This window comes from Oryx dammah, unplaced genomic scaffold (genome assembly GCF_014754425.2).
Source record: "Oryx dammah isolate SB20612 unplaced genomic scaffold, SCBI_Odam_1.1 HiC_scaffold_3, whole genome shotgun sequence".
Taxonomy (NCBI): Eukaryota; Metazoa; Chordata; class Mammalia; order Artiodactyla; family Bovidae; genus Oryx; species Oryx dammah.
The window spans coordinates 66468787-66492756 of NW_024070187.1; the positions used below are offsets into that span (position 1 = coordinate 66468787).

At 36.1% G+C, this 23970-nt stretch overlaps 1 protein-coding gene across 3 annotated transcripts in view; it reads left to right on the forward strand.

Moving 5' to 3' along the window:
* Positions 1–23612, forward strand: part of SLAIN2 (SLAIN motif family member 2) — a 76127-nt gene extending 52515 nt beyond the window's left edge. For all 3 annotated transcript variants that reach the window (XM_040238162.1, XM_040238163.1, XM_040238164.1), the window contains 2 exons: positions 18798–19116; positions 20595–23612. In XM_040238162.1, coding sequence (XP_040094096.1) covers positions 18798–19116; positions 20595–20661 — 386 coding nt within the window. In that variant the 3' untranslated portion in view covers positions 20662–23612. The remainder of the gene's footprint in view (positions 1–18797; positions 19117–20594) is intronic.
* The last annotated feature ends 358 nt before the right edge of the window (positions 23613–23970 follow it).

Sequence of the window (23970 nt, forward strand, 5' to 3'; positions counted from 1 at the left end):
CTTATGTCTTGACTTTGTGAGAGAAAGGGGTCTGCTTTGGACTGTGGGATTCTCTGATCTTGGAGATACGTAAAGCAGACAGGACATATGTTTACAGGTAACTTTACAAACCTGCTCAGTAGAGAAACATGGACTAGATGGTAAATTGCCACATAAATCAAATGTTTCCTATCCTGGGGATGAACCTATAAGAAAGCTGATTTACTTATTTTAAGGGCTCAAAGAATTGTGGGAAGAGGAAGAAGTTTTCCTTAAACTCTTGGAAACTGATTTTAATTGCATTTAGTAGTGGCTGAAGTTTGAAGATGGGAAGAGAAGTAAAACTATGTTGCATGGCACAAAAGAAACACACCATAAACATTTGTTGATGAATACGATCATGCCACTAACTCAAGAAGGCTAGACACATCCCTGTTTGCCTTTTCTTCTTGCAAAGCTTTTGGCTTGCTTCATCCCATTTTTCCCTTTGAGAAGAGGGAAGAAACCCATTGTGTGTTTTTAAGACTTCATAGAAATGACTGCAAACTGCTTTGATAAAGATATGTTTTATCTACCTCCAGTTGTTGGAAAATCAGTGAAGTAGAGATAAACAGGGTGGGGACCTAACCAAGTTAGGGGAAGAAAATGACTAATTAGAAAAGTGAATGCAGAGATCAGGGCAAATTTAAATTTTTTCTTTTTTTAATTTAAATGTTTTTTATTTTAAAAACAAATTTAAATATTTTTTATTTTTATTTGGAAGAAAAGAAGCAACTAAGGAGTTTGTGATGGTACTTTTCTAATACTGCTTTAATGTTCTAATTCATTGTATTTTGAGATATTTAACATGAGATAAGCAATAGTTAATCAGAGTCCTTAATGATATGAACCCAGGAATTTTATAATTAATCTGGATCTAAAATTTAAAATTTCTTGTGTTCTCTTTTCTGTCAGTTAACATGTACTGAATCTGAATCAAACAGGATACATGCATTATATACTTTTCTCTTTTTTTCTCTGTTCTAGCCCCTCTTTACTTTTTCTTCTGTTAACAGTTGTGATCAAAGCCAGCCTCTGCCATAAACAGCTTTTCGAAGCAGTTAAAATGATAGGAGTTGCTCTTGCTCCCATGACTTTGTTCTATACAGTGGGAGAATGGGAAAGAAGAGCACAGAGGACTGTTCTTGGGGCTCCCTTCAAACACACATATTCTGTTAGACCATGTCATGCTGTTTTGGAATGATGATTGAATGGATTGTATTTACATTTAGACTTGCTAAGGCTTTCGTGATTTTCTAAGATTCTTTTTTCTTCTCTAGTTAAGTCTTAAGTACATCAATTAATTTCCTTTTCTGAGAAAATCCTATTTCAAAATTCCCTCCTCTGAAATTTCTGCCTTGATTTTCCTGATTAAATAGGACTGCCTTTTAGAATGTTAAAAATCTAATATCTGTGGTCTTAAAAAGATCACCTGATTCCAATTTACCCTCATATTTTTATTCCTCCCTAGCCCTCAAGTTTATAGATAAGGCAAAATGCTGCTGCCATTAGAGAAGGAAACATTTTTTACAATAGTGAAGCTACAGCTTAGTGCACCTCTTTATAAACTCTCTAGTTTTCCCTCAATTTATACATTAACCTTATTAAAGTATTTCTCTCCATATCTTGAGATTGTGTTAATAGAACATTTTGACTTCTTCTTTCATAAAGGAGTCCTTTCATTTATCTAAGAACTTAAAGATTAATACAGTTAAAAAGATTTCTGATGTATAAATCTATCTTTTAATCCTTGTTATTTTAAAATACAACACCAATTCAGAAAACCATATAATACATAGAGAACTTAATGAATTTCTATAAGGCAACAACCTTGTGACTACAGTTTGTATCAGGAGACTAGAACTTACTCCCTTAGATGCTCTACATCCATCTGCTTTCAAACACAATCCTCTCTTGACCCCTTTTCACCAAAGTAGCCATTCTCCCAGATTTTTATAATTTTTATTTTAGAACTTCCAGAAGTTCCTTACTTCTCTGTATTTGTCATCCAAGTAATCAAACTATAGTTTTGCCTCTTTACTATGTCTTTTTAAGTCTCCCTTAATTTATAGCTTTCCTCCAACTCTTTACTACCCCTTATTGTTTGAAGAAACCACCAAATCACTTGTCCTATAGATGTTCACACAGATTGGATTTTCTGTGATGTCTTTTATCAGGTTCCTCTGTATTGCCTATAAATTGGTAGTTATCTTCATGCTTAATTAGATTCAGTAATGTTATTTTTGGCAAGACTATCTCATTGGTGGTGGCACCTCTTCAGCCAAAGGTGCATACTGTGGGGTTGCCTGTTTCATGTGATATTAACAGGCACTGATGCATAATGCCTATATCCTTACTTTATTAGGAATTGCAGAATTGGGTTTTTCAATTCTGACATTCCTTTGTTTAAAATAAAAAAACTAGTATGCAGAGAAACTTCTTCTTATTCTTTGGTAAACTAGCACTAAAGGTTTATTTCAGTGCTTGTTCTTTCCCTTTATTTACCGGTTTGCAAAATAAAAAATTGGCAACCCAGAATTCTCCAAAGATAACCAGTATGTTTCTTTAATATGTATCATTATAAATGTATAGATTTAAACACATTTTTTTATTGTGTTTCAATCTATCCTGAGCATTTTCCCAACTTTGGTAGAAGCATCATCAAGTTGGTGTTCAGGTCTTTTTGACACAATCATGGTAGTCTTTGATAAAGTCTTAATAAACTGATATGACAAGATTGGCTCATCTTTTGCATTTCCTGCCACAGACCTGGATTTAGTTTTTTTCCAGAAAACCTTGATTTCTTTTGGTAGGAAGTGGAATCTCAGAACCAAAATCTTAGTTATTACTTATGCTCTTTGCTCTCTTGTTGGTCATTGTTTCTAGCTCTTTTCAGTTACCAGAACTGTATATGTGTAGGTTTGTGTATTTTTTAAGATTGAGAGCCTTAATGAGTTCATGCTAATACTTCCCTTTCAAATTTAGGGCTTTAGCCTCTTTTTTTTTTTTTTTTTTTAATTTTTTATTTTTTTTATTTATTTTTTTTATTTTTTATTTTTTTTAAATTTATTTATTTATTTTTAATTTTTACTTTACAATTCTGTATTGGTTTTGGCATAGATTGACATGAATCCACCTTCTATCTTTCTTTTATCCTGCTCTGAGAAGCCTATTTCTTGGAAACACATAGAAATAGAGTATCATGTAACAATTTTTCTCCCATGTTTTACACAGAATCTTCTGGGGATAAATAACATTAGTGTAATACACCATACAGTATGGTTACTAAAAGTTTATAGAACATAACTATTCCATATTCTCCTTTATGCCTCATCTAGAGATAGCTCTACATTTAAATAATATTTGATACTTACTACCAGTCTGTAGATATTGTCTCACCAGTCAGTTTTCTTATTTAAAGCTTATCCTCTAGTAGATTCCTTCTGAAGGAGTTATGGGAACAATATCCATTCTCTCATTTTTTGCATGTTGGTGACAGCTTGTTTGCTATTTTTATATTTGAAAGTCAGCTAGATATGAAATCTTTGGCTCATATTTTCTTTCCTTGAGTATTCTAAATATATGACTCTTATTTTTTGTCAGGAATAAAGACTTGTTTCTGTTACAATCATTTGATATTTCTATCTAGATGTCCAAAGGTTTTTTCTTCTCTTTAAAGGTCAATAATTTATGAGGATGCCTCTCTATGTTGGTTCTTCTGAGTTGATTTCCCCAGACTTGTGATGTGTTATTTCAATTTAAAGTTGCAGAGATTTAAGAATTTTAGACAAGTTCTTCAGAATTATAGTTTTCATTATTGTGTCCTTTTGCATTGCTTTTCTCTTTTTGTGGGTATTCTTGTACACATATTAGGTGTTCTTTGCCTTTCTTCTGTATTTGTTGCCTTCTCTTGAATCCATTTCATCTTTCTTAATTTCTTCTTGTTCTATAAAAGTTTATTTTCATTGTTTATTTCTCTTAAAGCACTCTGTTGTGTATAGTGACTCTTGTTGCTTCCATCTTAGACTTCACTTTGAAATGATTTATTTTATGTCTAATTCTTTTCTGTGTTCCACCATCTCACTTTTGAGTGTTTTTCATTATTTATTATTTATGTTCTTTTGTAGCTTGTAATTTTCATCTTTGTGTGTGTGCACATCAGTTCGGAGAAGGCAATGGCACCCCACTCCATTACTCTTGCCTGGAAAATCCCATGGATGGAGGAGCCTGGTAGGCTGCAATCCATGGGGTCGAGAAGAGTCAGACATGACTGAGTGATTTCACTTTCACTTTTCACTCTCATGCATTGGAGAAGGAAATGGCAACCCACTCCAGTGTTCCTTCCTGGAGAATCCCAGGGATGGGGGACCCTGGTGGGCTGCTGTCTATGGGGTCGCACAGAGTCGGACACGACTGAAGCGACTTAGCAGCAGCAGCACCACCACCACCACATCAGTTCAGTTCAGTTGCTCAGTCATGTCCGACTCTTAGTGACCCCTTGGACTGCAACATGCCAGGCTTCCCTGTCCATTGCCGACTCTCGATCCTTGCTCAAACTCATGTCCATCCAGTCAGTGATGCCATCCAACCATCTCATCCTCTGCCGTCCCCTTCTTCTGCTTTCAATCTTTTCCAGCACCAGGGTCTTTTCTTTCTTTTATTTATTTATTTTACTTTACAATATTGTATTGGTTTTGCCCTACATTGACATGAATCTGCCATGGGTATACATGTGTTCCCCATCCTGAACCGTCCCTCCCCATCCCATCTCTCTGGGTCATCCCAGTGCACCCTGTATCATGCATCGAACCTGGACTGGCAATTCATTTCACATGTGGTAATTTACATCTTTCAGTGCCATTCTCCCATATCATCCTGCCCTCGCCCTCTCCCACAGAGTCCAAAAGACTGTTCTATACATCTGTGTCTCTTTTGCTGTCTTGCATACTGGGTTATCGTTACCATCTTTCTAAATTCCATATATACCATCTTTCTAAATTCCATATATATGTGTTAGTATACTGTATTGGTGTTTTTCTTTCTGGCTTACTTCACTCTCTATAACAGGCTCCAGTTTCATCCACCTCATTAGAACTGATTCACATGTATTCTTTTTAATGGCTGAGTAATACTCCATTGTGTATATGTACCACAGCGTTCTTATCCATTCGTCTGCTGATGGACATCTAGGTTGCTTCCATGTCCTGGCTATTATAAACAGTGCTGCAATGAACATTGGGGTACATGTGTCTCTTTCAATTCTGGTTTCCTTGGTGTGTATACCCAGCAGTGGGATTGCTGGGTCGTATGGCAGTTCTATTTCCAATTTTTTAAGGAATCTCGACACTGTTCTCCATAGTGGCTGTACTAGTTTGCATTCCCACCAACAGTGTAAGAAGGTCCCCTTTTCTGCACACCCTCTCCAGCATTTATTTCTTGTAGACTTTTGGATAGCAGCCATTCTGACTGGTGTGAAATGGTACCTCATTGTGGTTTTGATTTGCATTTCTCTGATAATGAGTGATGTTGAGCATCTTTTCATGTGTTGGTTAGCCATCTATTTGTCTTCTTTGGAGAAATGTCTATTTAGTTATTTGGACCACTTTTTGATTGGGTCATTTATTTTTCTGGAATTGAGCTGCAGGAGTTGCTTGTATATTTTTGAGATTAATTCTTTGTCCGTTCAAATGAGTCAGTTCTTTGTATCAGGTGGCCAAAGGATTGGAGTTTCAGCTTCAGCATCAGTCCTTGTGATGAATATTCAGGACTGATTTCCTTTAGGATGGACTGATTTGATCTCCTTGCAGTCCAGGGGACTCTCAAGAGTCTTCTCCAACACCACACTTCAAAAGCATCAATTCTTCGGTGCTTGGTTTTCTTTATCATCCAACTCTCACATCCATACATGACTGCTGGAAAAACCATAGCTTTGACTAGATGGACCTTTGTTGCGTATGCATGGTAGACATATTTGGCAAGATTTCACCATTAGTAGAAGTATTCTTCTACTCTTTATTTTCTTATGTTCTTTTTTTTCATATAATAGCTTTATGTGAAATTTGGCCTCATTCTTTCTGTTGTTTATTGTTCTGTGAAATTGGTTTTCTAAACACTTAGGGAGTTTTAAGAGTTTCTAATTTATGGCTGTAGTGCTCCCTCTTCTGTTGTTTTAGGGAACTGTTCGAAAATAGGGCTATTTCTTTTTTGAGGTTTCTTGCTTTTATTCCCCTCCCTTATTTTAAAATTCATTCTTTTAAGTGTACGCAAAAAAAAAGAGTAGTACAATTAACCCTTGAACAACATCGGTTTGAACTGTGGGTTCACTTATACGTGGATTTTTTCCTCTACCCATGTGCTACAGTACTACACAGTCTGTAGTGGCTGGGTCCACAGGTGCAGAACCATGCATATAGAGGGCCAACTGCAAAGTTCTATGTGGATTTTCCACTGTGCAAATGGTCAGCGCCTCTAACTCCTTGAATTACTAAAGGTCAGTTCATAAGTTGAGCAACTGTTAACCACTGTCTGATTTTAGAGATTTTCATCACCCCATAAGAAATACAGTGCCTGTTAGCAGTCAGTCCCCATTCCCCACTCCTTGTAGGCACTGGCAGCCACTAATCTGTCTCTGGATTTGCCTGTGCTAAACATTTCGTATGAGTAAAGTCATACAATAGGTGATCTTTGCAGCTGGCTTATTTCACTTACCATAACATTTCCAAAGTTCATCGTATTTAGCATGTATAACTCTTGCCTGGAAAATCCCATGGATGGAGGAGCCTGGTAGGCTGTAGTCGCTATGAGTCGGACACTACTGAGTGACTTCACTTTCACTTTTCACTTTCATGCATTGGAGAAGGAAATGGCAACCCACTCCAGTGTTCTTGCCTGGAGAATCCCAGGGACGGGGGAGCCTGGTGGGCTGCCGTCTATGGGATCGCACACAGTCGGACACGACTGAAGCGACTTAGCAGCAGCAGTACTTTGTTCCTTTTTTATTGCCAAATGATATCCCATTGTATGGACACAAACCAATTTTGTCTATCCATTCATCAGTTGGTGGACATTTGAGTTGTTTCCCATTTTGTACCTATTGTGAATAATGCTGCTGATGCCACAGGATGTGTGTTGGTAGCTTATTTATTATCTATCAGTGTTTTTGTATATATGGAAGAAAAGCTAGTGAAGCCGATTCTCACAGGTTTCTTCTGCCTCTGTGTTTAATAAATATTCTCTTTATATGCTTAGAAAAATAATGGCAAGTACTGTATACTAATGAAAGAAGAAATCAAAGACTTTTTTTATGATTACTTGTCAGCCATAAAAAATTTAATATACCTTGGTGTCATATCTTATAAAACCTGCATAGGATAGTAGTCCCACAAATAAACTTTCTGAGTCTAGTTGAAAATTAAAATGTTAAAAATGATATTTTAACTTTTACTCCCAGAGGTGTTTCTCCTTTGGTATTACCAGTCTGGGAATCAGGAGACCTGGATTCAAGGCGTCATTTTCCTATTTATTTGGTCAGTTGATTTCTGTGATTGTGGCAATTTTCCTTCACTGTAGAGTGGAAGGGTTGTACTAGATGGTTACTACCATCTCTTTTAACAAGGATTCTTTAACTTTGTAATGAGAGAATCATATTTACTTCATCTCGATGGTTTTTAATAACCAGAAATTTTTTTTTTAAGTCCTTATTATGTCAGTAACCTGTTGCCCATCATTTATGGTGCGTAGGTTATTGAGGGGCTGGAATGAGTAGTGTAACTAGGATAATTGACAAGGAAGTATTTTTGTTCTTATTCTCTATTTATTAAAATAATTAATTGAATGGCATATGTTTTAATAAATATTTTGTTCCCCATTAGTCTTGGTGGCCAGTGTTTGGCATTATGTGTGTTTTTATTGCAAACTATATATTTATTGGACATTTACATATTTTAAAAAATTATACAATTAATGTAATTTGTAGTTTGGTTGACACATGACTGAAAACAACCACTTGATATGTCTAGTTTTTATATTGCAAGATAGTGTTTAATGTTGTGATAGATTATTTGTAAAATTCAGTGAATATTTATCAAGATAAATACAGTATACAGTTTAATCAGTTTGTTTTTTTAGAGTTAAGTGCCTGCTGAATTATAGAAAATAAACAGATTTTTATTAAATGCTTATTAAAAGACAAAAATGAATATTTGAAAAACAAGAATCCTCATATCACCCACCATTCCATTTTAGAGATGACTCTGACACCACAGTTAACATTCTTAGTCATGTCAGTTTTATAAATAGAATTCTAATTCTTGCTTGGAGCAGATAACATTCCTTCATTTTGTGCCTTGGTTCAAGTGTAATTCTTGATATCTAAAATGAGTAAAGAGAAATTATATCCTGCTGTCATAATTAATTTGGGCAATAGAGCTTAATTTACTTAATCCCTATATTTTAGTCAGTTTATCAGAACAGCCCAGGATACTGTCCTGAGTGGCACTGTTGAATATCTTCCAGAGAACTGAGCTGTAGCAGGCTGAAAGGCACTATATTCCCTGGGTATGGGAGGCATGGCTATGATTTGTCTTATAAATCCTGTTATATTTTACATTTTATCAACAGTTTGCTTATACATTACTCATTTGATCTTCACAGCTAACCTGATATTTGCTGAAACTTGTTTTGTTAGATTTACATCTGTGTATTTATTTTTCTTTCTTTTGGGGTTCAGTGCAAATGGTATTGCATTTAAAATTTATATTTCCATACACTTACTGCTGGCATATAGAAATACAATCGGTTTTTATATGTTTATCTTCCATTTTGTGACTTGCCTGAGCTTAGAATTTTTGGAAGATTTTATTTTTTGTCTGTTTTTTAGATTCCTTGGGATTTTCTGTGTAAACAATCATGGAGAAAGGTTTTTTTTTTCCTAACCCGTTGTTGTTGTTGTTCAGTCACCTAGTTGTGTCTGACTCTTTGTGACCCTATGGACTGCAGTACTCCAGGCCTCCGTGTCCCTCACTATCTCCTGGAGTTTGCCCAAGTTCGTGTCCACAGCATCGGTGATGCCATCCAGCCATCTCATCCTCTGACACTTTCTTCTCCTTCCACCCTCAGTCTTTCCCAGAAATGTGTTAGGTTGGTTAGGTTAGGCAAGAGTAATTACAGTTTTGTACTATGAATTTTAAATCATAACTAGGCTCAAACACATCTTTATTAATCAAAATAGGAACCATTACAATAGACACAATTTTGCCAATGAGAAATAGGTTTGCTTATTCCTAGAGCATAAAAATCTGTGCTTCAGGATTTGATGAACTCTTGGAAAGCATTTTCTGCCTCCTGTGGTTGTGGAACCATTTTCCCTGCAGAAAGTTGTCGAAGATGCTTAAAGAAATGGTAGTCGATTGACAGGAGGTCAGGAGAATATGGTGGATGAAGCAAAACTTTGTAGCCCAATTTGATCAAGTTTTGAAGCATCAGTTGTGTAATGTGCAGTCAGGTGTTGTCATGGAGAAGAATTGGGCCATTTCTGTTGACTGATGCTGGGTGCAAACATTGCTGTTTTTGCTGCATCTCATCAATTTGCTGAGCATACTTCTCAGATATAACAGTTTCGCTAGGATTCAAAAAGCTGTAGTGGATCAAACCACAGCAGACCACCAAACAGTGACCATGACCTTCTTTGCATGCGAGTTTGGCTTTGAGCAGTTCTTTGGATCTTCTTCTCAGTCCAACCATGAGCTGGTCGTCATCGGTTGTCATACAAAATCCTGGTTTCATCATACATCACAATCGGATTGCAAAATGGCTCATTGTGTAGAATAAAAGAAGACAGCCCTTCAAAATGACAATTTTCTGATTTGCAGTCAGTTCATGAGGCACCCACTTACCAAGCTTTTTCATCTTCCCATTTTGCTTCCTCTGCCAAACCACCACAGAACGGTTGACATTGAGACTTAGGCAACTTCTCGTGTGGTTAGTTGTAAGAGGACTAGCTTCGATGGTGTCTCTCAGTTGGCATCTTCCAATGGACGGTCACTATGCTGCTCCTCTTCAGTGCTCTCGTCTCCTTTGTAAAACTTCTTGAACCACCACTGCACTGTATGTTCGCTAGCAGTTCCTGGGCCAAATGTGTTGTTGATGCTGTGAGCTGTCTCTGCTGCTTTATGACCCATTTTGAACTAAATAAGAAAATCACTTGAAGTTGCTTTTTTGTCTAACGTCGTTTCCATAGTCTAAAATATAAAAAACAAAGAATAAGTCATTAGCAAAAAGCATAAAGCAAGAAATGTGCGTTAAAATGATGTGTAACATAACCACCTTTATTAAGAATGTATTTCAGTATCAAATGGCAAGTTTCAACAATGTAAAAAACTTCAGTTACGTTTGCACCAACCTAAGTCCATTGTTTTCTTATTTATTGCACTCACTGGAACTTCTAGCACTGAGTTGCATAAGAGTGATGAGAGCATATATCCTTACCTTGTTCCTGATCTTAGAGGGGAAGCATTCAGTCTTTCCTCATTAAGTATAATGTTCAGTTCAGTTCAGTCGCTCAGTCATGTCTGACTCTCTGCAACCCCATGGACAGCAGTATGCCAGGCCTCCCTGTCCATCACCAACTCCCAGAGTTTACTCAAACTCATGTCCATCACATTGGTGATGCCATCCAACCATCTCATCCTCTGTCATCCCCTTCTCCTCCCACCCTCAATCTTTCCCAGCATCAGGGTCTTTTCAGATGAGTCAGTTCTTTGCATCAGGTAGCCAAAGTATTGGTGTTTCAACTTCAGCATCAGTCCTTGCAGTGAATATTCAGGACTGATTTCCTTTAGGGTTGACTGATTTGATCTCCTTGCAGTCCAAGAGACTCTCAAGTCTTCTCCAACACCACAGTTCAAAAGCATCAATTCTTTGGTGCTCAGCTTTCTTTATAGTCCAACTCTCACATTCATACATGACTACTGGAAAAACCATAGCTTTGACTAGACGGACCTTTGTTGGCAAAGTAATGTGTCTGCTTTTTCATACGCTGTCTAGGTTGGTCATAACTTTTCTTCCAAGGAGCAAGTGTCTTTTAATTTTATGGCTGCAGTCACCATCTGCAGTGAATTTGGAGCCCCCCAAAATAAAGTCAGCCACTGTTTCCACTGTTTCCCCATCTATTTGCTGTGAAGTGATGGGACCAGATACCACGATCTTAGTTTTCTGAATGTTGAGCTTTAAGCCAACTTTGTCACTCTCCTGTTTCACTTTCCTCAAGATGCTCTATAGTTTTTTGCTTTCTGCCATAAGGGTGGTGTTATCTGGATATCTGAGATTATTATATATTGTTTATATTGTTATATAGTGTAAGTATAATGTTAGCTGTAGATTTTTTGGTAGGTGCTCTTTATCAAGTTGAAGTTCCTATTCCATGTTTTTCTGAAAATTTTGTCATGAATATGTGTTGAGCTTTGTCAAATGCTTTTTTCCATCAATAGGTGGGCTCATGTAATTTTTCTTCTTTAGCCTGTTATTGTGGAGGATTATGTTGATTGATTTTCAAATATTGAACTATCTTCGCATCCTGGAAAAACCCCCAGTTGATCATGGTGTATAATTTTTTTATATATCACTGAATTCTTTCTGTTTATATTTTGTTAAGAGTTTTATGTCCATATTCCTGAGGGGTGTTGGTCTTCAAGTTTCTTTTTTGACACTGTCTTTTTCTGTTTTGATATTATGGTTGACATTTCATAAAATGAATTATGATTTATTCTCTCCTCTTCTCTTTTCCGGTAGAGAGTATATGGAATTGGTGTTAATTCCTCTTTAAACATTTGGTAGATTTTTTCAGTGAAGTTGTCTGTGCCTGGAGGTTTCTCTTTCAGAGGATTTCGAGTTATGAAATTCAGTTCAGTCAGTTCAGTTTAGTCGCTCAGTCATGTCTGACTCTTTGCGACCCCATGGACTGCAGCATGCCAGGCCTTCCTGTCTATCACCAACTCCCAAAGCCTACTCAAACTTATGTCCATCGTGTTGGTGATGCCATCCAGCCATCTCATCCTCTGTCGTCCTCTTCTCCTCCTGCCTTCAATCTTTCCCAGCAGCAGGGTCTTTTCTAAAGAGCTGGTTCTTCACATCAGGTGGCCAAAGTAATGGAGTTTTAGCTTCAGCATCAGTCCTTGTAGTGAATGAATATTCAGGACTGATCTCCTTTAGAATTGGCTGATTTGATCTCCTTGCAGTCCAAGGGACTCTCAACGTCTTCTCCAACATGACAGTTCAAAAGCACCAATCTTCAGCACTCAGCTTTCTTTATAGTCCAGTTCTCAGAGCCATACATGACTACTGGGAAAACCATAGCTTTGACTAGTCGATCCATTGTTGGTTATCAGTTTCCTTTATAATTATACGGCCATTCAGTTTATCTGTTACATACCAGATGAGTCATGGTAGTTTGTGCATTTTGAACAGTTGGTTCTTTTCATCTAAATTGTCAAATTAACATGTGTAGAATTGTTCTCAGTACTCCCTTATGATCCTTTCAGTGTCTCCAGGGTCTGTAGTGATATCCCATTTCACTACTGATACTAATACTTTGTATTTTCTCTTTTTATTTTGTCAGGTTCGTCAGTTGTGAAAGAACTCTCTATTTCATTGATTTTTTTTTTCTTGTGCTCTTCTGTTTCAGTCTCATTAATTTTTGCTCTTTATTATTTTCTTCTGCTTGCTTTGAGTTTTTTTTACTCTACTTTTTCTAGGTTTTTGAAGATAGGAACTTAGATTACTGATTTAAGACTTCTTCCTAATTATGACCCACAAACTTTGATATTTTGTATTTTAATTTTTATTCAGTTCCATATATTATAAAATTTCTATTCAAGTGTATTATTTGGTTTTCAAGTGATTTTTAAAATCTTTACCTTTTAGTTATTGATTTCATTGTATTATGATCAGAGAAAGTACTCTTTATAATTTCAGTTTTTTAAAAACTTGGTGAAGTTTGCTTTATGGCCCAGGGTATACTCTGTCTTGACTTGGCTTCTGTGGACACTTGAAAAGAATGTATTTTCTCCTGTTGTTGAGTGGACTGTTCTGTTGATATAAATGTCAATTAGATCCTATGATTGGTGGTGGTGATGTTGAGTTTTTACATACGCTTGCTTGTTTTCTGTCTAGTTCCATTAGTTGAGAGGGAGATGTTGAAATCTCCAACTGTTGTGGGTTTGTCTATTTCTCCTTTCAGTTCAAAGTTTTTCCTTCACATGTTTATAGCTGTCTTTAGTATGTACACATTTAGGATTGGATTGTCTTGGTAATTTGACCCTGCTTTCATTATGTATTACCCTTCCTTGTCCTGTGTAATTTTCTTTTTAATGGTCTGATGTTACTGTAAACATCATGCTTTGCTTTTTGTATTGTTGGCATGATATATCTTTTCCATCCCTTAACTTTCAACCTCCCTATATTTTTATATTTGATGTGAGTTTCTTATAGACAGCATAAAGTTAGGTTATATTTTAAATGCATTTCTACCAAATCTGGCTTAATAATTGGTACAGATGGACCATTTACATTTCGTGTAATTATTGATATGCTTAAGTCTGCCATTTATTTGTGTTTTCTGTTTGTTTTCCCTATTTTTCATTTATCTGTTTTCTTTTTCTTGCATTCCTGTGGATTACTTGAACATTCTTTAGAATTCCATTTTGACTTACAGTGTTTTTTCCCTTTCAGTTTTATTGAGATGTAATTGGCATACAACACTGTATATATATAAGGTATACAACATAATGATTTTGATTTCCATACAGTATGAAATGATAGCCAATTAAGTTTAGTGAACATCCATCATCTCATGCAGCTACAAAACCAAAAAATCTTAAGATTCACTCTTTTAACAACTTTCATATATAACATACAGCAGTTAATTAAGTTCTGTCAATACATTCTATCCCTCGTACTTACTAGTCTTATAATTGGAAGTTTGTACCTTTTGACCAACTTTGTCTGATTTTCTCTCTCCACTATGGCAACCACAAATGACTTAAATGTAGTGTTTTTGAGTGCATATATTTGCATAGTTATTGTAGTGACTGTATTACATTATATATGCATAACATCATATATACATATCAGTATCTCATAGCTCAGTTGGTAAAGAATCCGCCTGTAATGCAGGAGACCCTGGTTCGATTCCTGGGTCAGGAAGATCCACTGGAGAAGGGATAGGCTACCCACTCCAGTATTCTTGGGCTTCCCTTGTGGCTCAACTGGTAAAGAATCTGCCTGCAGTGCAGGAGACCTGGATTCGATCTATTTGATCTCTGGGTTGGGAAGGTCCTGTGGAGAAGGGAAAGGCTACCCACTCCAGTATTCTGGCCTGGAGAATTGCATGGACTGTATAGTCCATGGGGTCACAAAGAGTTGGACACAACTGAGTGACTTTCACTTCACTTCACTGTTGATGTTATCATTTTATCAGTTCAAGTATGTAAACCTTACCTTTTTTCCTGTATCTTTACCCTCACCCTATTTGTAGTTGTCTTAAATATTTACTTTAATGTTTCCAATGACATTAATATTACAAATTTTTCTTCAACCTGCAAATATAATTTTGAAAACTCAAGGAGAGGGAAAGCCTATGTGTCTGCCTATATTTTTGTTTACCTTATTCTTTCTTCCTTTCTGGTATTCCAGGGTTCCATCTTCTTATCATTTTCTGCCTGTTTATAGAACTTGTTCAGCTGGGTTTTTTTGGCAGGGTGGTGGGGAGGAAATGGGTCTGCTGCCCACACATTGTCTTGGTTTTCTTGTCTTGAGAATGTCTTGATTTTCCCTTAATTTTTCTAGGATATTTTCTCTGGGTATAGGATTCTGGGTTGACATTTCTTTTCTTTCAACTCTTGACAAATTTATGCCACTTTCCTTCTAATCTCTGTGGGTTATGATGAGAAGTCCACTGTTATTAAAAATTCATCTTCCCCTGTAGGATATGTGTTATCTCTGTCTCTGACTTCAAGGTTTTTATTGTGTTTCATGTTCAAAAGTTTAACTGTGATGTGTTTTGACATGGATTGCTTTGGATTTATCTAGTTTAGTGTTCTCTTAGTTTTTTGAATCTGCAGGTTTATGTCCTTTAGCAAATATGGTGAGTTTTCATACATGGAAGTCATTGTTTCCCACTATACTTTTTGTCCTCTCTTTCTCCTTTCTTCCTAGTACTCCAGTGACATACAGATGTAAGCCTTTTGTAACCCTACAGGTCCCTGAAAATTCTGTTCATTTCTTTCTTTCCTTTTTTTAATTGAAGTATTAACAGTTGGTTTACAATGCTGTGTTAATTTCTGCTGTACAACAAAGTGATTCAGTTATACATATATATACATTTTTTAAAATTCTTTTTAATTATGGTTTTATCACAGGATATTGAATGTAGTTCCCTGTGCTATGCAGTAGAATCCTGTTGTTTATCCATTCTATATATAATGGTTTGCCTCTGCTGATCCGAAACTCCCAATCCATCCTTCCTCCGACTTCATTCCCCCTTGGCAACCACAAGTCTGTTCTCTGTGTCTGTTTCTGTTTCATACATAGGTTCGTTTGTGTCATATTTTATATTCTACATGTAAGTGATATATGGTATTTGTCTTTCTTTTTCTAACATATTTCACTTAGTCTGGTCATCTCTAAGTTCATCCATGTTGCTGCAAATGGCATTATTTCATTCTTTTTTTAAGACAGTACTATTCTGTTGTGTATATGTAACACATCTTGTTTATCCATTCATTTGTTGACCGATATTCAGGTTGTTTCCAGGTCTTTGCTGTTGTGAATAGTTCTGCTATGAACATAGGACTGCATTTATCTTTTTGAATTGTGGCTTTGTCTGGATGTTTGCCTGGGAGTGGGATTGCTGGATCCTATGGTAGATCTGTTTTTAATTTTTTGAAGATCCTCTGTACTGTTTTCCGTAGTGGCTGCATCAATTTACATTCCCACCAAAAGTGTAGGAGGGTTCCTTTTTCTCCACACCATCTCCAAGATTTATTATTTTGTAGAGTTTTTTATTATGGCCTTTCTGATGGGTGTGAGGTGATTGATACCTCATTATAGATTTGATTTGAATTTTTCTAATGATTAGTGATGTTGAGTATCTTTTCATGTGTGCATTGCCCATCTGTATGTCTTCTTTGGAGAAATGTCTATATAGGTCTCCTGCCCATTTTTCAATTGGTTGGTTGTTTTTTGCTGTTCAGTTATATGAGCTGTTTGTATATTTTGGAAATTAAGCCCTTGTTTGTCACCTCATTTGTAAATATGTTATACCATTCTTTAAGTTGTTTATTCATTTTGTTTATGATTTCCTTTGTTATACAAAAGCTTGTAAGTTTGATTATGTCCTATTTGTTTATTTTCACTTTTATGTTTATTGCCTTGGGAGACATTTTTTTTTTAAGTCTGTTTTCTCTCCACAAGCCACAGGGTGCAGCCAAAAATAATAAGAATAGAATTCCTAAAGTTTTTTTTTAAAAGTTCTATCTAGCTCTTCAAAAAATCTTTAATTCTCATCTCATGTTTATATTTTTTTTATATCCTTAAGCTTGTATGTAATAGTTTTTATAAACTATTACAGTAGTTCAGTAGCTCAGTCATCCCTGTGACTTCTTAATCTGTTTCTCCTAATTTTTAGCCTAGTTTTGGTTATCACTTTACAGTTTCTTTATATGTCTACTAGTTTTTATTGGTTAGTAGACATTGTGAAGTTTTACATTGTATGCCTGATTTTGTTATCTACTTTTAAATAGTGTGGACTTTATTCTGGTAAACAGTTATTTATAGATTAGTGTGATCCTTCTAGCAAGGATCAGCAAACATTTTCTTAAAGGACCAGATAGTAAATATTTTAGGATCATGGGTGATATGGTCTCTATTGTAACTGTTAACTACACTTTGTAGCTGGAAAGCAGCCATAGACAAGAAATATAAACATATGAATGTTGCCATATTCTAATAAAACTTTATTTACAAAAGCATTTTAGTTTCCCTTGAGTGGTAACTTGCTGATCCCTGCGTTAGTGGCTTTTTGTTGAGTTTTGTAAGAGTGGATTTAGAGTCGTTTTAGTCTAGAACTAGTTTATATCTTTTAGAGTGTCCCCTGATTGCCCTGAATATTTGGCAAGGATTCTCTGCTCTAACTGGTTGAAACTCAAACGTATCCTAGTCCTGTATAATCTTTGGAAACTGTTTAGTTTACTACATGCCTTCTTTGCTCAGTCTTACGGAGCTTTACTTGGTGCATGCACAGCTCAATATTCAGGCAGAGGTTCAAACAGACCTGAGTTATAGAGGTCTTCTGGAGCACCTCCCTCCTCTAAGGTACTTTGCCCCTCAGATTCCAATTTTTGTCTCCTCCTCAACTTAGCAAGATAATTTTGATATTCTCTGGATCCTCCTCCTTATTCTATAATCCAAAAAATCCACTACCATCCCCTCCCCCAAAAAAGCCAGAGAGCTCGTCACATTTATTTTCCTTCTTTCAGGAATTACAGTCCTGTACTGCCTGTTGTTCAATATTTGAAAATCGTTTTTATGTATCTTACCAAATTATAGAGGTGCTTATAGCAGGAGGGTAAGCCCTGCTTTTGTCAACATGGTTGGAAGCTCCTATTGTGGTTTTAAAATAAGTATATTGATTTCATTCCAAACTAGATTTTCTGGGGATGGTGCTTGGGCCCCTCTCCCCTCCTTTTAATGGTCCTTGGGATCTTGATACATAGTCAAGCTTTCTCTCTATTCATATCTTAGGCAAAGTAATTCAGGTTGAGAGAGAATAGGGTGACTCTGATTTCTTTCTCCCTTTTCCTCTGAACTCTCCTCCCTTACTCCCATCTATCATTAACTCTGAACCCCCACCCCAGAGTTCTTTGTTAGGAAAGCATGTTAAGGTAATATTTTTTATTTATATTATATGTAGGCATTCATAGGTATTTGAAGAAACCTTCCAGAGGTGATTTATCCAATTAGAATAAGCAGGAAAGGATGAATGAATCCCTCAACATCTGAGCTTACAATGCTAAGGGACCACCACAATAATAAAATTTATTTTGAAGTCTTATTTGAGAAAAATTACTTCAATTGCACATTTAATTCTTTTGTGTATCATTACTTGTTTTAATAATGTCTTTTAACTAACTACTTAGTAGAATTGACATTCCAGCAAAACATACCTTGTCTGTCCTATGACTTCATATAGTTCTTGATGTGCCCCTAGATTTTAACTTCCCTACTTGCTGAAGCACAGTAGAAGCAGGTTCAGTTTCTAAATTTTAAGTTACACTGTGGATGAGAGAGGACTTACTTTCCAGATACTTGATAAACATGTTTACATGATTGTTTCCTTGAGGGGAAAGTGTGTTTGAAATTCTAGTCAACCATCTAGTAGCCAGCACTTTTTTCACCTCTAGAATGTGGCTTAGGTTGGTTGCCATTCTGAAACAGAATGCTGCAGTGTCTTTTCTGTTATTGTGGATTCCTAGCTGACCTAGTTAAAAATTAAAACACTGTTATCAAGGATAGTTACAGTCCTCTGAGTAAGGACTTGGTTACTTACGAGCTGCTAGTGATCTTTATATAAATGTATATATTACCCCAGAAATACTCTTTACTCCTTGCATTTCTATAGAGTGAATTTTCAGGAATACAGAGGGACTGGTGCCCAGTCAAAAGCAGCAGTTTCACTTGCACTTGATTTCCACTGAAAACATTGATTTTTCTTTGCCATTCTGCAGTACCTTCTCCAGGTAAATTCCGCTCCCCTGCAGCACCATCTCCTTTGGCTCTCCGGCAACCAGTAAAAGCATTTAGTAACCATGGCTCTGGTTCTCCTGGTAGCCAAGAAACAACACAACTCATGCAAACCACTTCCTCACCTGGGCCTCCCATGGTTCAGAACACAGTCCCAGCAAATCCTCCCAGCAATATCAACAGCACTACTCTAACCAGACCTGCAGGGACAACTGTGATGAGAAGTGGCTTGCCCAGACCCAGTGCCCCTTCTGCTGGGGGTATACCAGTGCCTCGCAGCAAACTTGCACAGCCTGTTCGCAGGTAAGTGGCAAATACTGTTTTGACCTTCTTGAGTATAGGAAAGTGGGTAGACGGGAATTACCTTCAGTTCTGATAGTGAAGATCAGGAGTCCTAGTGGGTTCCCACTAAAATCATTAAAATTTGAATAAAACATTACTTTCAAGAAATTCTCACTTGGGACATTGGGGTATTATATCACTTTGATTCAGATTAAATTTGCCCAGATGCCTGGTATGATCAAGCATCTTGGTGAATTCCTAGGAAAAATTGTTAGAACCACTCCACCTAGTTGTGGTATTTGTTCGTTTTAAATATAATGATATTCAGTAAAGATATTAAAAGCATAGTAGAACCTACAATGAAATTTAAGATAAAACTTTAGCTGTCAGGTCTGAGTGTGTAATCCAGGAGGTTGGTTTTCAAATCTCACTACAGTTCAGAATCTTCTGTGGAATTTATATAAATATAGAGGCCTGAGTTTTGCCCACAAAGTAGATCTGGTGTGAAGCCCCAAATCTGTAGATATGCTGTTTTTAAATTTGTTTGTTTAATCTTCAGATGATTCTGAGCCTACCCAGATTGGGAGTCACGTATATGTAGTTATATCTGTACCTTTCACATATGGTGGTAAGGAATGTGCATACCACCATCATTAGGTGTTGAATGTGTTAAACTTGAAATATTTATTTGCATGAAAAAAGTGCTTTTTGTGCCTTAGGCATTGAAACTGAATTAACCATACTTCTTTTATTCTAAGATAATATATTACACTTTTGAGTTCAGTAGAGTACAACAGTTTTTCAATCCCTAGGTCAGGATGATCCCTTCGAGGAAAAAATGGCAACCCACTCCAGTATTCTTGCCTGGAGAATCTCATGGACAGAGGAGCCTGGTGGGCTTCAGTCCATAGGGTCTCAGAGTCGGACACGGCTAAAGTGACTTAGCACACACATCCACACCTTACTGAATTTTTACTACAGCATTAGACATATAGGTACTGTTATTATGCCTATTTTTCAGAGAATATTAAAATTTAATGAAGTTAAGTAATTTGCCTGCAACTTCAACTAGTAAGACCTACATTCCAAGTATGTCTGACTTCAGAGTCCTTTTAAGCACTATCCCATTTTGCCTCTCTAACGATGGTGACACTGTGCCACTAATAACACATTCATCAGTTTACCCCTCAAATAAGTAAGTAATAAGTTTGGTCATCCATTTAGTTGGAAAAGACAAGACAGTCTTTTCTCTTACTGCAGTGGCTATGTTAACAAAAAAGAGGTTAGTGCAGTTACCTGATGCCCTGTAAAACTTAAAAGTTGTGGACATGCCTGATGTAGAATGGTTGTGCTAATAGCTGTTTAGAGCTTTGATCTCGGCAGTCCCCTGGAACATTGGATTGTGTTGCAACCTACAAAGTAATTGATATGCATGGAAGATAGCATGGTAATGTTCCATAAAACCTTGCAAATCATTCTGTAAAATTGCTTTATTTCAGATCCTTGCCAGCTCCTAAAACCTATGGCAGCATGAAAGATGACAGTTGGAAAGATGGCTGTTACTGACCAGCAAAAACAAGAATGCAGAGGTCCACAGCTTCATGGATACCCCTCCACCAGACTAGAAGACAACTTTTATATGCAGACTGTTCAGATAAGACTCTTGGGATTTATAAAATCCCAGCCCTCTCTGTCTTAATTAGCACAAATTGACAGAGATGATCAAACAGCACTTTAATGACATTTAACATCAGATGTGTTTGGTAATCATACAATCACTCTCCATGGAATCACTTTTAGTTTTATTTAATAGCAACTAAATTGATTTTTTAATATTTGACAGAGGCCAATATCTGGGCAAAAAACCAATGGATGCCAAAGAGAAATGCCCATCTGTAAATGAGAGCATACCTTTGTGCACAAGGTGAATTCTAGCTATCCAAAACTTCACGTTCAACCTAAGTTACTGTATACATAGTATCAATAAATATTTGTGTTAATGAGAACTACTATTCTGACTAATTATCTAAAACGTTTGACTAGTACTCCAGGAAACTAGATTGAGATGGAAGGGGACAGGGTGGGAAGAAACCTGGGCTAGAGATTTAAAACACAATATCTAAATTTGGGAGAATCCTATAAATTATTTTTGCAGATTCATTAGAAAAATTGTCATTTTGTTTAATCTTAAGTTTTGGATGTAGCTCACATATCACCACCACCAAATAGTGTTAACCGTGCATCCATCATGTTGCATTGACACATCAGACTTTTGTGTGTTTGTTTTGATTGCCAAAAGGGCTTACTATCAGTTGTACAATCTTTCTAAACTTTATAGCTCCTGGCTCAGGAAAGATAGCCTTTGCTATTGAAGCCAACTTCTTCACATGCTGTTATCTGTTACAGGACTAAGAGATCTTGTTTTTATTAGCAGGTTTCCATGATGGGAAAGAGCAAGTAGTATATGTCTTTATTCTTGATATAAATAACACCACTTCAGTGCTTATAACCTGGAACAAAACCATACGATAAGGGGGAGGGGTGTAATCTATGCACTAATGTTCAAAAACTCTGGTAATGACAGTTGTATTGTTACTGTTAATTGACCTAGCAGCCTATTATGTGGTGGGAAGTTATAGCCTGCTGAATCCTATTTAAGTTGATCTGCTTTAAACTGAGCAACTGTTTCAAAACACACTTTGAAAATACTGTCCCTTTTAGATTCTGTCTGACGTCAGTTTTTGCATTTGGGGGTACAACTGAAACCTACTACATATGACTCTAACCTGTTAAACACTTGCTCTGTGATGGCCCTTATGTATATCCTAGAAATAACTAATTTGGATTTTATTTGACTATTACTAGACTAAAGCTTCCATCTTCTGCAGATTTCTCATTTTTTCATGGTGAGGTCTGTTTTTAAATATTTAATTTGTAGAGCTCTAAAATATTGGCAGTCAGGTCATTAAAGGATTTTAGATATTTGAATATACGTTCATCTTCTGTTAGTCAAAGACATTCTGTAAGTTGGCAAAAGAAATTGAGAGAGAAATGGGAAGCTTATATTCAGGATAGTACTGAGGTTTATAGATTGAAAGAAGGATAAAACTTTTAAGATCAAGACCGCTGTTCTGCCATGATGGACACCATGGTAGTCTTTATTAGCTTGACCAGTAAGGAGTCATTCAGTTAGCACAGCTGCTGGAAGTTTAAACTGCCAGTGCTAGTGTATTTTGGTGTATAATGCAAGGAAGAAATTTTATTCTTGGATTTGAGGGTGATGGGGGTGGGTCAGGAAAGGATGGCGCCAGAATTCCACATATAATGATGAACTTTAAAATGTTGCCTTTCAGAGGAAGATAATGCATCTGTTTTGAGTAGAGGGGTATCTCTTGTAAAAATCTAAGTAAGTAAAAGAACTAGCCACTGTCTCTTTTAAACCACGTATACACAAAAGGAAAAATAGGTCTCAGTTTTCAGTGCAACGTTGCAAAAAAAAAAAAAAAAATGCTGCAATCTAATAATTAAAAGGAATTTTAACTCTTATAAAACACCCATTACATTTTTAAGTTAGATTAGCAGTTTCAAAAGGAATATTCAGGTTATTTAACTTTTTTTTTAATGGCTGCATCAGAAAAAAAAATGTCTATTTTTCTTTAATTAAAATTTTCATCACTTGTTAGGAACTTGATGGATCTGAGTTAGGTAAAGTATTATTTTACCTGCTGTTATACTACCACAGACTATTGGCTTTTAGTTTCCTAAAGAGAAAAATTGCCTTTTTACTAGAAAGCCTTTGTGTATTGCCAATTTTTCTGTTTGGGAAAAATATAAGGATTCGCTGTGGTTACTCTTACAGATGAAATGTGGATTTGATAAACTAGTGCCTATGATTTTAACTTATGTTTGATATATAGTAGTAAGGGTTTTATGAATGTTGATTATTTTTTTGTGCCAACAGCCCAGAATTGTCACTTATATGTGAGCAGAAAGCTATGAGCTCTGCTTCCAAAGTTATTTAATTTTTCAGTGTTTGAATGTTATTTTTTGTAAGTGTGTTAATAAAAGTGTAAAGAATTGGAAAAATATAAATATTCTTAACTCAAGCATTTGCTGGATCATTTTTCTACAAAACTTGTTTGTATAATATAAAGCACTCTGAAGGGTTGGCTTTTTTTGGTTTTCATACCCTGAAAATCACATTTTGTAATACTGGGGACCATTCATAATTGTCAGATACTTTTTAAAATTATTATCTCAATACATCACTTTTATAAAAACGTTTTTCTGAAGGAAATAAGATACATATGTGTCCCCAGATGTTTGTATAACTCTGGAATGATCTAGACTATGTATATTTAACTTTTTATTGAATGTACAGACGTCCATTTTTGACATTACGCATGGTCCTTTTAGATCACATGAAGTTTGATTTGCAAACATTTCTATAGCCGAACTTGTATGTGTGGTTGCCTCCTTAATAAACAACCTGACCGTAATGTTTATTATTAAATTTATATTTGTTTTTTCAAGTGTTTTATTAATTTCTGGGTATGGTAAGATCTACCCTCCTTTTCGCCAGTTGCTTACAATTGATAATAATAAATATCTCAGTTGATTTTTTTTTTTCCTAAACGCAACCCAAGTCACATTGTCCTTTCGGACTTGATCTCTGTGAGGTTGGAATATATCATGCTGTATTCTCTCTGTCCTAATTACTTCATATATGGATTTTGATGGGTGAAATTTGTAGTTTTACTCAAAACTGGTACATTCCTATAACTTTTTAACTTGCTGTGAATTGTTATCTAGTTTAAAAAAGATAGCATACATAAACTAGCAAAAACACCATTATGTAAGAGGATCCAGGGACTT